General features: G+C 43.0%; 1 protein-coding gene across 5 annotated transcripts in view; it reads left to right on the top strand.

Moving 5' to 3' along the window:
• PLXNA1 (plexin A1) overlaps positions 1-16980 on the top strand; it is a 342839-nt gene that overhangs the window by 177030 nt on the left and 148829 nt on the right. For all 5 annotated transcript variants that reach the window (XM_044451657.1, XM_044451658.1, XM_044451661.1 and 2 more), the window contains one exon: positions 7428-7568. In XM_044451657.1, the coding sequence (XP_044307592.1) occupies positions 7428-7568 (141 nt within the window). The remainder of the gene's footprint in view (positions 1-7427; positions 7569-16980) is intronic.

Below are 16980 nucleotides of genomic sequence, written 5' to 3' on the forward strand. Positions count from 1 at the left end.
AACTCAGATCCAAATTTGGGATAATGCCCCTCCAGTGTGCATTCTGTGCACCATCCACCTGTTCCTGGGGTGACGTTTCCTTCTGCTGAGGTAGAGGGAAGCACAGCACAGCACAGGAGAAGCAGATAGCAGTATACAATTGACTCTGGACCACGGACAGGCTTTCCTGCTTTTAAGTGGGAATGCCACAATCTGTTGTTGCCTTTACCATGACTGGAACAGGTGGAACACCTACAGATTAACATACTACATCTCCTATGGAGCGATCTTGTGCATGTTCACTCAGACATATGTACCGCTGTGTTTTATGAGGCTTGCTTACTGGCAAGTTTTTTTTAGGATTGCAGTGTAGGCAGCCATTGCTACTTCTTTTTCCTACAGAAAGGGTTTCAGAAGTTTGAAAATAATGTCAGGCGCACTTGAAGAGAAAGTTCATCAGGTGTGTATGTATTCTGTCCTTCCAGCGTGGAGTTCAGCATGGCACACATGGGGTCATTGCACAGCATCTTCACCAAAGCCTGCAGAAAAGGCTCTCTCTCATATGAACACTTTCACAGGTGCGGAAATGAGAAGGGCCTTGCGTGCAGAGAGGCTGGTATGGATGGCAGGTGTCCTTCAAGTAATAAGGTTCTAAATTATTTTAAGGCTTTAAAGATCAAAAACATCTCTTTAAATTGAGCTCAGAAACACACTGGTAGCCAAACAAACTGGTGCGTTCAGGTGCTATATGGTTCACCTTGCCCCCACCAACACTTGGACATTCTGCACCTAACAAAGTTTTGGGACCATCTGCAAAGACACACAGTGCAGTAGAGATGCCTAGAGGTTACTTGTGCATGGATAATTTGCGGACTGGTCATCTTCTCTTGATAGGGCACACTGGCCTAAGCTGGAAAAATACATTCCTGGATGCTGCAGGCATCGACTTCCTCTGCCACTACAGAGTCACAGAGGACTGTCTGGCTATGCATTTGACCAACTACTTTCACAGAAAAGCTTGTATTTGTATTTGAACTCCCTAGTCCAAGCACTACATGGTATCTGCTATACTGCACTGGTCCTGAGAGCTGCTTTGGTGGAGTAGTTACAGCAGCTTCACGTTTAATATAATTGTAGAATGACCCTAGTACTTAAATGTTACTGCTGGAATGACTAACACACCCACAGATCAATTTTAAAACTGGAGTAAGAATATATTAATTAATGGATTGGGCTATGAACATAACTCATAAAAGAACTAGAAAGGTGCATTTATCAGGACAGTGGAGCCAGTGGGGAACTGTTGACATGTGGAAAAGGAACTTCTTGCAACTTCGAATGAGAATCACAGCCCAAACAATAAGTATAAAAAAAATGTTATCTTTTTAGTTAACAGATACAGCACAATACAACATTCAGAGTGGCTTATAAGATAGCATCGACTCTTAGAGGGAAAGGCATTACTTTACTGATGGAGCATCCAGAAAGAACTGAGTTCGGCTTCACTACCATGAAGCTTAATAGCTGAGCTTGGACAGCTACAGTCTTGGTCTTTGCAAAGTTTGGTCGTTTTGAATTATTTAGCCCTTGTACTTGGAACCAATAGTACCTTAACAATCTGGCTTCATCATTTATGCACTAATGGACTAAAGGGATGTCCTCAACCTCTGGGCGCCAAGCAGACAGAGGGACATTCCAGAGTTTTTTATGTCTTTGGTGCAGCAGCCTTCAGAAAACTTAGAATCTGGGACTAGGGAGACTTTATGCTAAGTTATAAACTCCTTTGGATATTTTAATAGAAAAGTAACATGTACATATTTTTAATAAATATTTTGGAATTGTAAGTCGGCATTGAGCTGGGCTTTGGTTGTAGGAGTTGGATGGAATTTAATCATTAATTTTATCTATTTTAATATTGTCTATCTTGTAGTATAGGCTTTAATGTAATATTACTGGCATGGAGCTTTTAACAAGAAAAGCTAAAAAAAAGATAAATCTGACTACTGTGTACAAAGCCAAGTTGATTACTAATGCAGATATTCTAGTAACTTCAGATAGTGGCCTATTGACAAAGCTTTTAGCATTCAAATAGAAATAATTGACCAGCAGGGGGTTACAGACTCTTGTAATGACCTATATTTGGTATGCAGGAGAAAGAGCTTGCAGAATCAATGCAAGCTCCTCTGTCAGGGCCTTGAATTCCAGGTTTACGCAAAGGCTGCACAGCCAGCGTATTACAATGGAGCCGCGTGTTTAAAAGATACCTGCTTCTCCCCTGCAGAGCTTGAGGCGAGGACATGGCTTCTTTTCACTGTGCCTACACCATGGAAACCTGTAGTGGGGAGCCAGGGGTGGGAAAGGTAGTGTGATTGTGGCTTCCTGCTGTATGTTTGTGTGATGTATATGCACTGAAGGGAGGAAGTATGTGTGCCTCACAAATTTTAGAGGCTGCTGAGCGGACTGGGATGGCAAGTTGCAGCAAGGAAGCCCAGGATGATAAAGAATGATAGGAGGTTGCTGTTGGCAACAAGGAACTCATAAGTAGAGCCTTTGGGAGGAGAGAGAATAAATTTTGTCATTTAGAGGTTAGGTCCGTCAGGGAGTGAGGTAAGTTTTCGAATGGCCGTTTCAAGCAATACACTGCAGGGCTTGCAGAAGGAAAGGGGCAGCTGCAGACGCACATTCCAGTGTGTGTCCTGTGAGGCAGCTGCGGGAGCGCCTCACAATTGCACCTGCATTCCTGGACACCTTCACCGCAGGCCCAAGCCTGCTCCCTGCAGGGGCCACTCGCCCCATGGCTCTGCCTCTGTCGATCAGCCTGTCTTAGCTCAGGGGTGTCTCTCTTAATCAAATACATTTGTTTTGTAAAACTGACTAAAAATAATCTGGGGCTGGTGTGTGCTGGATGTTGGCGGTGAATCAAAGGCGCTGCTCTAATTAACCGGGCCCTGGTTTGTTTGTGAGCCGCATATATTTCCATGCTAATCAGGCACACACCAGGATCCTGCCTCCTTAGCCCCACTTCCTTTGCCTGATTGGAAAGTATGCAAATGGATGTATGGATGGAGTCTATTTATTGCAACTGGGGAAATGAAGCTGTGGCACACTCTGTGGGGCTTTATTGGGGGCTAGAGTGGGAGGGGCTGTGCTTTGTTTGGGGATTTTCAGAGATGAAGGAAAGCCCAGTGATGAAATAATGCTGGTAGAATTTGAGGGTAACCAAATGAATTACTGTGTGGCAATAAGTAATCCCTTTACCCAGGCATGTGCATCAGCTTGATACGTTTTCCTGTTTTTATCTCTATATTTTAACTGTTATGTTAATGAATCTTGTACACAGACCTATGGATTGGTAATGAAGTGTGGTGTATAAAGGTTTGAAATAAATACATAGAAAATAGTAGCCTAGTCACACACATTTCTAATGTCTCTGCGTGTGTCACTTTGGTATGTATCCTCTGTTTTCCTAATACTGCTACGGTCAGTGTGGATGGATTGGAGCAGTGCCCTCTAGTCCAGCATCCTGTTCCCTCCAGTGGTCTCTGGGAAGTCCACAGGCAGGCCATGACGATAATAGGCTTCTCCTCCTCTTGCTCCCTCTGATCCTGGAGATCATGTACAGCTATCATAATGAGCAATGCTGCATTGCTGCTAGGTTTGGGGAATCCCTGGCAAGATGCCCTTGCAGGGAGGTGCTGCACTGGGGTGTCCCTTCCTCACATGCCAACCTAGTCGCTGGTGCACTCCCGCTTTACAAAAATAAAGAAAAAGGGACTCATTTGTTTCCTTAATGAGTGCCTCCTTTTTTCTTTCTTTTTCTCAGTGGAACCACTGCATGTGACAACCTCTGGAAAAGAAAGGAGGGATCCTGTTCAGCTTCTTTAACCTCAGAAAGAGAATTGGATTGATTAATTTTGTTAATTTGCTAAATTGTAGTTTAGGATTAATTTAAGCATTAGAATTGTAAGCTTAGTTGGATACTTGGGATTTTGTTATTTTATTCTATTTTAGCATTTAATTCTTGTTTTTATGTAAGTATGTATATATGGTGCAGTTTTATTGTGTTATGGGTTGCAACAATATTTTTTTTCTTTCTTACGCTCCCCCCACCTCCATCCCCCTTATCAGGTGGTAGGAACTGCACAACATTTAGCTTTCCTTTTTTATTTTGTACTTAAAACCTCTTTTTCAGATTGGCATGCCGAATGCTGTAGAACAGAGCTCCCAATAATCGTCTTTGTGTAGCTCCCAGAGGCACTGTGGGAAATGAAGATGGCAAACTCTGTAAAAAAAGATGTTGTTGTAAAAAAGGAAATACGTTGCAGCAGTGCTTGCTGATGGGGTACCAGTTGGGGTGTGGCCATACTTTGGGGCCAGGAACTGCACCCTGTGTTCCAGACCTGGCATTGTCACTTCAATAGCTGTTGGCTGCTTGTGTCATCACTTCCTGACTGGTTGACTATTCCATCATTTTGGGGAGCTGTGAGAAATTTACACAGAAGTGGGAGCTGCAAGGGCGATAAAGCCAACAAGGGTTTTAAGTGCCTTAACTTGAACTAAGAGGTGTTGCTGCTGGTGGGAGATTTCAGTCTGGATCACGTGATTATCAGTCCACTGTGCCTTCTTGAGCCACAGGGGTAGTAGTACATTCTGGTGATCAGTTTGAATATTCAAGCCATGGGCTGTTTTAGAGCAGGGGGTAGTTTGGTAACCACTCCAAACAATCTACATGTACCCTTGCTGGGTTCAGATGTCATGATAAGTCTTGACAACCACCTATCATGGTTTGAATATCCAGAATGGCCACTGTCATGCACTGCAACCTGCTGTGGCTCACTATGGGTCAGCTGGCCCATAGCGTAAGAAGGGCAGAATGTGGAATTCCCCATTTTACTGCCAACTGTTGCACTTTTGCAGCAGTCAGAGTGATTAGCAAAGCAGCTTCATTACCAGATTCAGGAGACAATGGTGGAATTTAGTGGGACTTTAATATACTCAGGTGGGTTATCACCTTGTTCCATGTGGTGCTTCAGAAGCCTCTATTTTGTATTTAAAATAGTGCAGACACCAACAGCCTTTGCTGGGAAAAACTTTTTAATTGCCCAGAATACTTTCTTCTCTTTTCTTTATCATGAACTCTACCTTGAATTCTAGATCTAAAAACTTCACCTTTGACTTTCTGTGCTTCAAGAACAGATCTTCTGTTGAACAAAGCAATGTGCTAATAGTGTCTGACTAGGATATTTATTTACTGGCATCTATAAACACTGTCAGCTTTGTTCTGGAAAGCTGGTCTATGTAACCTAATTTGCTGCAATACAGTGTTTTGCAGTTCTTTGTGTCCTGTGTTAGATTGCCAAAGTGTGTTAAAAATTAGGGCCTGAGAGCATCTCCGACTTGTGTTCCCCAGCAACTGATATTCAGAGAACTGCTGCTGCCTAAAGTAATAAATGCTCATCCTGAATAATAGGCATTGTCCTCCAGGGCTGTATCTAACTCCTTCTAAAGATGTCAAAGTTAGTAGCCACCACTGTCTTCTACTAGCAAACATTAGTTTCAGCATATGTTGTGTGCAGTAGTACTGCCTTTTTTCTGTTCTGCATATCCCACTAGACAGTTTCCTTGGATGATCGTGGGCTCTAATATAATGAGAGAGAAAATAAAATGTATCTCCATATTAATAATGTGTGTGTGTGTGTGTGTGTGTGTGTGTGTGTGTGTGTGTGTGAAAGACCCTATGGCCATGCTCTCTGTTGCTGATGGAGCTGCCACTTCTTTAAAGGTTGCAGAGAGTTGCCTGTTCTAGAATAGTTAACATGGTAAATCATCACTTTAACTGGAAGTGGCATAGCATAAAAAAAGTCTCTCTGTTCAATTCTTTGCTGAGTTCCAAACCATTCCCCCCATGGTTCAACTTATGAAAGTTGGACCAAAAGTGTGCCACAAACAGAATACAGGATTGCTGCAGAAAAATATTTTTAGCCAGGAAGCAGCTGAATTAAGAAAATCAGCCCTCTTGTATGCTATTGCTTAACTATGACCCAGTGATGCCTTTTAATGTAGTTATGGCTTCCATAGTTGAAAACAGGTTTTTTAGGATAAGCATTATTGTCACTGTGAGTGATAATGGGATTAGAGTTTTTGCTGTATCCCTGCTGTGCTTAGAACAAAGGTGCTGTTTGACTCTCTCCTTTGAAGCACAACTTGTAGCAAAACACATGGACCTTTTTTTATAATTTAGAGGAGACAGCATGTATAAATGGTCCACAGGCTCCCAGTACCCCTTTATATGGAAGGCAAGATCTCACCAATGCATAGGAACCTGCACAGGTTACAAGTTCTTAGATGCTCCACCTTCCTTTCATGCCAGAGAGCATTTCAATAGCAGCACATTTATTAGGTTGTTGGAAAGATTGACATGTGAGGAGTACTGACTAAAGCATTTGTGTTAAAAATGATGGGCTTATAATGATATCTGTCTTAGAGGAGTCAAAGAGGAAGAGCCCCTGTATATGCCAGACTGCGTGCAATTATTTGTGAGTGGCCCAGGAGATTTTTCTGCAGTTGTGCATGAGGTGGGATTAAGTTCTTAGTAGATTAAATAGCTTTAGCAACCCTTCGTTCTCCACCCATCTCCCAGTATAGAGATATATAATGGAAAGCTCACCCCAGCTAAAAGAACTTAGTATGTCTCCTCCCTTTCCTGTAAAGTCTGTATCGCTGCCAGTAACTCTCTTCACTTCCTTCACCAGTCATTTGCACCTTCTTGGTGCTGTTAACACATCCAGCAGTCCCCAGCTTCATTTAAAGTTCATTAGATTTAACTGAAGAACATTAATGTGCATTGAAGTGCATAATGTAGCTTTATTTTAAATAGTGAGCAGGTGGAGCTATTCTTTTACTTAACTCTGTTCCACCGAGTGCTTTGATTAATGGAAGAGCAAAGCAATGACAACTCAGATAAGGACTAAAATGGCTAACAGACTAGAAGGGGCTCTTGTTGACTGACCAGATAAGGTTGACCACTAACACCTACAAAAACAAATAAAAGGCAGGCTTGTGCTTGGGAAATCCTTTTGGACTCCTCTTTTGCTACTGTGCAGTGGTAGCCAAAGCATGCTCTTGATATGGAGTTCTTGGACATTTTCGATGAGCTGTTTTTGTTAAGTATCAGGCTATACTTTGGGTATCAGTGGAAGCCATGAAGTTTATGGGACATGGGCAAGCTGGTACTTGTCAGGGTTAGCACTACAGGTCAGATATGCTTTAAAGTCTTCAGATGATTCTTCTTTTCTGTGGCTTCTCTGCCTTTTTTTGTTCCTTTCCCAACTAGATAGCTACTGGCACAGAACTGGCATGTTATTCCTTTCCCTGTTACCAAATACCATCCATCATAATTGTTGAAGAACCGATAAGAGCAACTGCTAACCTGTCAACCCTTCTTTCAGATCCTGGTGGACCCTGCTAACCCCATTGGACGTTCAGCATTGCAGTATGAGAATGTTATCGCCCATGAAGGCAGCTCCGTCCTGCGGGACTTAGTGCTCAGCCCTGATCTCCAGTACCTCTATGCCATGACTGAGAAACAGGTAAGAACTTGAGTGTGTCTGCACCTGGCTCCTCTCATGCAAGTGCGTGCTCAGAAGCAAGCAAGGAGCATAACTGGGCAAACAGCCCTTTCTGGTACGCATGGGATATTCTGAAGCACGGAGGCTCGCCATGTGGCTCTGGGTAGGGCTGTCAGATCAACCAGCAGAAACTCTTTCTAAGAATGCATCATTCTGTTTATTAGTACTGTTTTGATTAGAAGTCGAGCTCATGGTGTATATACAGAGTCCAGTGCAATAAATGGTTGGGGTGAATGACTGGCAGCTCCATCACGTGACTCGGTAACAAGAGTGATAGCTCTCTTAAGGGCATCTTTTCAAAGAACAAGCAGCTTCCATCTTATGATGGGTGACAGCATATGCAGACGTCATATGCATTGAGTTGTAGCCTACTCTGCAGATGGGTAGAATCAGCTGAATGTGGCAACACGTTAAAGCTCAGTGCACAAAGTCACCCATCATTTTATTTTTTATTTTTTTTTATTTAAAACATTTCTATGCCGCCCCCATCGCAACAAAGCCTCGGGGCAGCTCACAAAAAATACAAAAAAACATACATAAATAATAACCATCATGTGATGGTTCCTTCTTGTGGGACTAGTGGCTCCTGGACCTGGGCTGGCTGTGAAAGACATTCTCAGTCTACTCACTTTAGCTCAGTAAGAAAGTTCCTCTTTCTCTTTCTAGGGCAGTGCTGTGCCACTGAGGTGCTTAGGCGTTTTTTTTTCTTGCAAACTGCTACAGACCAAACTTTCCCCATTTCACACTGCCCGGTTTTGTTATAGAATCACAAGCAGACCTTGGAGGGTCTGTCAGTGGTTGGGAAACTATTATTATTATTATTGCACATACAACATGCAGGAGAAAATATTTATTCAGCCGCACTTACAGAAGTGTGGAAATTGGGACGCTTGGTGGGGCAGTGTCAGGGGTGAATTTCCTGGTGTAAAAGTGTAGCAGGTACCAATGCTGGACGTTGATCCATAAAGGTCAGTGAGGGTTTTTTCTCCCCCTTTTGCTTTCTCATGGCTTTTCCCTTTGCTTTCTCAAAAGGCAAGCTATCAAGGGAAGGCAAAGGTATGAGTGATCTTTTCTTGCAAAATTGGAATGGTGAGATTTGCACCCTCTTCAGGGTGAGATCCTAATAATCTCCTGACAGCGCAACACATATCTTGGTCTTTTTCCTGGGACTCTAGCTGCCCAAGTAAGTGCAAAAGTGCATCCCACCCGCATTTTAAGAGCTAGAATCTCAAGAGAAAGTACAAAATGTGCATCACCTTATGCACTGCCAGGGGAAAGCACTGAGCTCCCTCTCAATTTATACATGAATGGGGAAGATACAGATGTAAATAAATGGGTCATTGTTGTTATGTGTAGGCTTCACTCTAACAGGACCTCATTTTTTTCCTAGTCTTACTAAATCCTGCCTGATGGAATTCACAGGTGTCTCTTCATGCAATTAAGAATATCTGTTTGAGTATTTCCAAAGGGGGATACAGACTTATTATTATGAAGCCAATGAATCATAGGTGCATGCAACTGCTCTTCTACAGCAGGCTCATTAGGTCTCTTTTTGCCAAAGCTGTGTCATTTGACAGATTGCCGAGACTACGGATATTCGAGAAGTGGCTTCTGCTTCTGCACTGCTGCAGCAAGATAAACAGGTGTTCACGGAGTAAGGTGCACTGTAGCCAGCAACGTGGCTGGGTAGCCAAACCTTGGTTCTGCTAGTGTGCAGGGCTGTACATTTGCCATGACATGATGCAATTTGTCTGGTATCATTCCATTTTAGACTGCAGTGGCACCTACAATTCCTTGCTCAGAATAGCTGGCATTTGGCTGAGGATAAAATGGAAATTATGTCATAGGATAGTAAGATTTTAATTAATGTTCTATAACCCGGATGGATGAGTCTCTTTCTCTTACCCCTCACTTTTGGGGAAAAGCTGGGAAACAAGCTTGAATCCAGTGTTACCTGAGTGGACTTGCCCTTCTTCTTGTGTCCAGTACAGCCCCCTGCTTGCCTTCCAGATCTGCTTTGAAGGGTCCCTTAACCCTCTGGAGCAGATTTTGGGAAAAGGTGGTAGGAAAACCTTTTCTGCTAGCAGTATCTTTTCCAGTGGCAGATGACCAGGGCCAAGCAGTCCCAAAGCCTCATGGAATAGGCTTTGACCAGTCATCAAAGGGCATAGGGTGATGGCGTCACATAGGCATTGGTGGTGGTGGGTGGGGGGCTCAATTGGTGGGAGAAGCTGCATTGCTTATTTATGTTTATTATTGTTGCAAGCCGCCCCAAGGCTTTTTGCGAATGGGGTGGCATAAAAATGGTTTAAATAAATAAATACATAAAATATATAGAAGAAAATGGCCCTTAAAATACCTGGGCCTCAAATTGCATGGAGTGTTAAAGATAAGAATGAGCACCTTGAATTGAACCCCAAGTAAATGCAGATATGTAATCCTTGAAGATCAGACAAGACTGGAGTTGCATGATCCAGCTCACCAGCCAACCATCTGGCAGCTGCATTTTGGAACCGCTGAAGCTTCCCAGAGGTGTTAAACTAGCCCAGTCTAAAGGTTGTTGAAACGTGAATGCCTGTGGCTAGGTCAGTTTTCTTCAGGAGAGCTGCTCCAAAAGCACTCTTGGTTGCTACTGCCACTGGCTCATCTGTTTAATGTTGGCACTTCAGGTGCAAGAATAAAATGGAGTAAAAGCATAAGTTTTCGGCATTTAAAATTCAAAGGGAAAATGGAATCTCTGAGTTGGTGGACAGTCTTGAGTTGTTTTCTTAGACAGCGAGTTAAAGGCACTCAGATAAATTAAACCTGAAAGCCCTTTGAACTAATGGTAGAAACCCACAGAAGGAGAAACAGATGTAACAAACATGGTTGCCTGTAGAGTGGGGAAATTGTAGAAGAAAATGGATCCAGATCTGCCTTTGCATTAAATGCCTCCAAGCTTATCAAATAAGATGCTTTTTGTAGTGCAGAATCTTCTTCCCCTTCATCAGTGATTAGCAACATGTACTGAAATCCCCACACTCCTGGCATGCATGCCTGTCTGACCCTTTCAGGCTTGCATGCTTGGCTGCTAAGTAGCTCTGTAAAAGCGACTTCTTTGTTTGGAATGATGGAGAAACATGCTGAAGTGGCACACCTGCTACAAATGAAAACACTAGTCCTGAAAAGGCAGCATGATGCTTTGATAGGTAAATGGTCAAGCAGGGCTGGAAAAATTCCAGGTACTGGATTACACAGGAATGGAACATCCAGTCCTTCTATAAAAATGTGCAACACATATTCAATTCTGTGGAGTCTAGAAATTTAAAATGACTTTTCCGGACCTCATCAAGTTCTATCCAGATTCTCTGGGTGATGTGAACATTCTTGATCTAGTTGCATTTAAGTGAAAAGTAACACACTGTCCTAATGTGATCGCAGGGCAGATTGTTTCCACTGTGTGTAGAATTTAAAGCCGGTTGAATTTTTTTTTTTTTTTTTTAGGTTGAAATTTTTTATTTAGAATTTAAAGCAGGGCATGCAGGATTTAGATAATGTTTCTGTGGCCATTATGTTAGCAAAATGAGATGTTTGACAGCCTCATGCACCATGTAGAAGTGAACTCTGGGGTGACAATAGGTGCTTTCCCCCATCCCCCTTTTGTTTTCGTTCAGTAGGCATGGGGTAAATCTGGGGTAGCTTCCCTTTGGCTTGTATTCATGCTCTAAATGTTTTAAGTTTAGTTGGGGTTAGACTTTGGAGAGGTATCTTTATAGCAGGAGTTGGGAACCCTGGACCTGCAGGACAGATATTGGCTCCACGGTTTCGCCATCCAGTCTGTGATCCCCCGTGCACCCTGCTCCCTGCCCCATAGTCAGTCTTTTTAAAATCTCTGTTGGTTCTAATCCAGGCTTTTACTGATCTAATTGCTGGGGGTGGGGTGGAATATTCGGTGAGGGTTTCACAGTTTGGGAGCGAATGTGTAGTTTCTCCCCTGTGCAGAAACTCAGTTTTCAAAAAGTCTCCACTAGTGCCAATGGAGACTTGGTAAAGTTTAATTACAGTGCGTTTAATACCAGTGAAGACTCATGGTTTCCAGTCTCAGGCTGCACCCCACTCAGCAGTTAGATGTCTAAAGCCTAATTGCTGTGCACAGGGTGATTTGGAGTGGGGCATGTGTAACAGCTGAAGGGAGAGGGGCTATCCTTTCTCTGGCTGCAGTTTACCATCCTCTTTCCTACAGCTGTAGGCAGTTGCTGAACTGGTGCCCAGACTTGTTTCTGGTCTCTTGCTAGTGCCTTAAGGTGCAGAGCTGGCCACCGCATTGTGCTAGCCCATTGCAGCGGGGCATCTTAATGCCAGCCATAGTAAGAAGTGTTTTAGATGGTTGGCAGCAGGAATAAGGAATCCTGTGGCGGCCATTTCAAGCAGAGCTTTTGATAAAAATGTAATGTATATACCAGCTCTCTCTAAGAAGGAAAAACAGGGGAGCAGCAGGGGTCTATGTAGTAACCAGAGCCAACCAAACTCAGCAGGCCAAGCCAGTACAAGGAATTTTACTACCAGGACTCTTTTGACCATCCAGGTATTTGTCCCAGAACCAGTGCTTGTGTCCTGCTCTAGAGAGCAGGATGAAATAATAAGAAACCATATTGTCAGTTTCCTCTGTGGACTTTTATCTTCTGTGAACAGGAGATCAGTGTGAGGACATGCAATAGGCATGGTTCATGCTGGAGGAAGGTGGGCATTAAGTATAGCTGGTGATTCTTGAGGGTGCTTTTAATTATGGATCTCTCTTTTAAAGAACATTTGCATTAAATTGTATCCAGTGCTGATATAATTTAAATCCTGTTCATTGTAATGGGTCTAGCTTAAGCAGGACTAACATTGCATACAATCCATGGAAATTGCTGAATGCCAACTATGGGGGCAATTCAGATTCAGGTCAGATAACTGTGCATCCAAGGAGGAGAGATTTTGGAAGGTTGCTTAAGTAGCTGTGATGACACTGGCTCAAGAATCTTCCCCCCTTCCACAGGCCTGTTCCTCTCTGGCTTAATAGGAACCGCGCTCATCTGCAGCCTGCTGTTATCACGGTGTTGGTGGAAAGTAATTAAATGAGCAGTTGTAACAGAGCTCAAAGGGCCTGAGGAATAGGGAATTTTAATCAAATCTGGAGGAGCAATTAATAAAGCGCTTATAGCCCTTTAAGGGTGACTCTTGCTGTCAGATTAAGAAGAGTGTGGATTATGGCATGTGTCTGGGCAATGCAAGGTCCCCAAGATTCCTTTAAACTAGGTTTCACCTGGCTATTTGATCATGTTCTTAAAAGTTTAGCAGTGTAACCAGAAGTCTGAATATGAGAGTGCCCCTTCCCTTTCATGGGTCCAGGCTAGAATTTAGGCAGCAGTCTGTTTTAGCTGATATATTGCTAATAAGCAAATCTACATTTTTTCCAAGAATTTCTAGTTTCTGTGCTTTGACCTAATCAGGCAAACATTGTAATTTGCCTAAATCTTTCTTCTTAGAGCACCAATAGAGATTCTGTTCAATGGAGCCTGGTTTGTAAAAATACGTTCTGCGGTTTGATGTCCTTGCCACGTACTATAGTTGACTGAAGAAGCAAAGACACAGATTGGGATTGTGTGACCAGTCATTATAGGTTACTACCTATGATGGGTTGTCCTGTCATGTGAACCCAGACCTTTTTCTCCAGATTGGCTTTTATGTGTGCAGCAACACAGTCCAACCATCTCTAGGTACTTGTAGGGATTGTGGTTCCAACATTGTGCTGTTGTATTGTCCAAACCTGTATGACCAAACCCATCATGGGTATAGGAAATCGGCTAGTGAGCCACATGGCAAGAATTCCCCCCACCCCCAAAAAAACCCCTTGTTGGTCTTGTCATTGGACTACTGGGCAAGTGCTGGTGCCAACCACACCAAAGATATCCAAGTACCACTTACAGGCAGCTGCCACTGACTCCCCATTCGCATCTCTGGCACTGCTGTAAGACATTTTAGACTTTCCAAGACCTTTTTTTCCCATTTACCTTTTTCTGGCTAGTAGTGGTAGTGGGGAGAACATGATTTCCATTTTGGGATACCCATTCTGACAGGTATGAACAATACAAAAGTGCACCTCAGCTACTTTGGCAAGGAAAATTCAAAATGGAGGTTGGACTGGGAAATGAATGGGTAGGTTTGGACTTAAAACTTACTTCCGTAAATCTTTTATAAATATTTAATGCTGTGGCAAGTCTGAAACAACTCATGGCAGGTAGGGGAGAAATGAAGCATTCCCCTTGCAGTGTCTTCTGGAGTACCCATGTCTGGGAGGGAGGCAACAATCCATCTTTCTCCGCTCTTTACAAGCAGATCAAGATAAGGCTTTCTAACTAAAAGTCTTTATTATGTTAAAGTGGACCAGCAGTGCTGGCTTTGTGTTAAAAAAGGATATTGCAGAAGTCAATAACTAAGGAAACAAACAAAGTTAGAATACTGTCCATTAGGGAAATGTGGCTTATTGATGCAAAATTGATGCCAATCTGAATCCCGTTTTTAAAACCAAAAAGAGCCAAGTCCACTTTCAAGGCGGATGCTACTGTTTATGAGCCTGGCACTTTTCAGCTGGTCCACCCTCTTAATTTGACACTGTATGATTAGATTAATTATGTTGGGTCTGCTCCCTCCCATATCTGCTAGTTCATTAGACTTGTCCGCAGAACTTGAAACTGCCCACAGAGCTTGACACAGTAACATCCTGGCTTACTTCCGGGTCCTTTCACCTTGCCATATCAGTTGCAAATTCCAGTGTCTCTTCTTCCACTTTTGAATTAGAATCTAAGTCAACATTTGAAGATTACATTATAAGAAAAGAGACCCAATTCCGCACACACACCCCAAGTTGGACTCACTATGGAATATTAGCATGGCAACAAGCTGTCCCATTGCTGTCCACTTAGCCTAGATGGGAAGGATTAGCAAGACAGAGGCTATGGGGATGCTTGAGAGTAGGTCTGCACAGCATATCATCTAGCACAGTGGTTTTCATCGACTGGTCTGCGGACTGGTGTCGGTCCACAAGAGTTCTTCATCATGGCCTCTCTGCATCACTCATTATGGGTGCTGCGCCTGCGCAGTTCGTCGCGCTTGCAGGGGTTGCGCTGGTGCTGCTGTGGGGGACAGGGAGGGGAGAGACAGCCCAGTGACTGGGAGCCATGCTACGCTGATTTCAGTATTTTGTTCTTTTGTTTGCATTTTTTGTTGTTTGGTTTCTTTGGAGAATTTTCATTTTTTCATTTTTTATTTTTTTGATACTGTGTTTGGAAATGAATACACAGCATACTGTATATGTGTATGGTGCTTTTTGTTTCTGCCTCAGCGGTCCTTGGTCCCCAGCTGTAGAAAGCTTGAAAATCACATAAAGTGAGTTTGATAAAGTGAGTTTTGCTGCCAGCCTGTGTTCTGGGAAATCTGTGTGTGAGTTGAATGGGGGTTATTCTCTGTAAGAGCAGCAGTGCCAGCTTGTGATGTTTAACTTGCTGTTCTTCTGCACATGTTTGTATGAACACACATAAACTGAACACACAGTTTATGAGCAGGAGAACAGTTGCTGGTTTGTTAACCTATCAAGGTGATTCCAGTATTAGACCATGATTCATCATGTTCTGATCCAGCTCTCTGTTTGAATAACTACACTCCAGCAGATACAGGCCTGTGCATGTTCTCCAATTATTCATACTGGAAAAGTGACCCATCTATATTTGTTATTAAAAGTAGATTGATTTCTTAAGTGCCATACTGTTGAGAAGCCAGATTGCATTTTATACTCTTGCTAGCTATTGAAATAGTAGCAGGCAAGAGTTGTAGGTAGTGTTGTGATGGAAGATAAGTTCATAGAGGGATACTAGTATTACACTGCCACTGTTTCCATCTTGCTCACAGACACTGATACGCATGCAAAGATGTTTAGCTCACTTAGTCCAGAGCACAGGAGGTTCTCACAGATTCTAGGTAGCTGGAGGCTGGCTGAAATTTTGCATGTAGAAGAAACAGGAGGAGGAAGGCTGCTCCTTTGAGTTCAGAAAGACCTGTAGTTCAGACTTAAAGGACAGGGTCACTATTATACAAGAGGAGGCAGGTAAATTATTTGCCTGGGAATGGGTGCATGCTTGTGATCATATTTGACTTTTCGTGGCTATTTACTAGAAGGCAATACTCAAGTAGGTTGCTTAGTTTTTAGTAGTTAGGAGAAACCTGAACCATGAGCAGCACAGTGTGAATGTGATCAAGGACCAGATGTATTTGTTGCTTTCTTGGCTCCAAGAAGAATTGTAGAGGTTGCCAGTTTCCTAAAGAAGTTCTTTGAAATGTGTGGAGCAGACATATACATCCTCACCGGATATAGCTTTTAAATGTAACACATTAATGTAAATCTTTCCTGCAGAACTTGACTGCTTTCCTGGCTCTCTAAAGCCCCATTCTCTTCCCAGGGTGACAGAACACACAAAGAGGACAAACATAATTGTGGTGACAGGTACCACCTCTGTCTGTTCAACTGAATGATGGCACAGTATCTGAACAAATAGAACCCCAAGAATTGCTCTTGATCAGGTACCCTTTGAAAAGCTGAGCTCCAGATTGCACACAGAGTTGTATAGATACTTGTATGTAATGCTGCATGCATAGAGACCATACAGGTATTTAATTAATTAATAGGTCCACTCTCTGTGCATTCATTCAACTCAGATGTAGAGTGGGGACAGTTTCTTTGTAAAAGAGCTAGTATGTACTGCATAGACTGGCAACCTTGGCCGCGCTCTTTCTCCCAGCAGAGACTGGACAGCCATCTATTTTGTATGCTGTTGACTTAGACTTCCTGCAGGGTTGGACTACAAGGTCTCTTCCAGCTTTATGATTCTCAAATGTTGGACTTAGACTGGGTAGAGCCAAGTTCCAGTGTTCACTCTATCCTGAAACTCACTGGCTATCCTTGGGCCAGTCATCATCTCTAACATATTTCACGGGGTTTTTGACATGCGTGGATATTGCCCTGTACACTGCTGTAAACTCCTTGGAGGAGAGGTGGGCTAACAATGTAACTACAAGGGGAAACCCAAGTGATTATTTTTGTGTGTTTTGGGGCATGTCTTGAAGTGTGGACAATAGTTCGGATATCCCTGGAAGCACATTTGGGAAAGGATTCCTACTAGTGTGGGTATCCAGTGAGCAGTGTTTAGCCCTGTGTTACATAGACATCCTGGAGTATCTTTGTTCATCCAACAGATTCCTTATGCCTTTCCATTCTGTATTCTGCTCCCGTCCTCCTGCCATTTCCCTCCTTCCCCTTCAGAACTGCCACAGTAGCTTTTGCTTCTCAGCAGATGTTCAA

Source organism: Varanus komodoensis, unplaced genomic scaffold (assembly GCF_004798865.1).
Source record: "Varanus komodoensis strain SLA01 unplaced genomic scaffold, ASM479886v1 scaffold6_2, whole genome shotgun sequence".
NCBI lineage: Eukaryota > Metazoa > Chordata > Lepidosauria > Squamata > Varanidae > Varanus > Varanus komodoensis.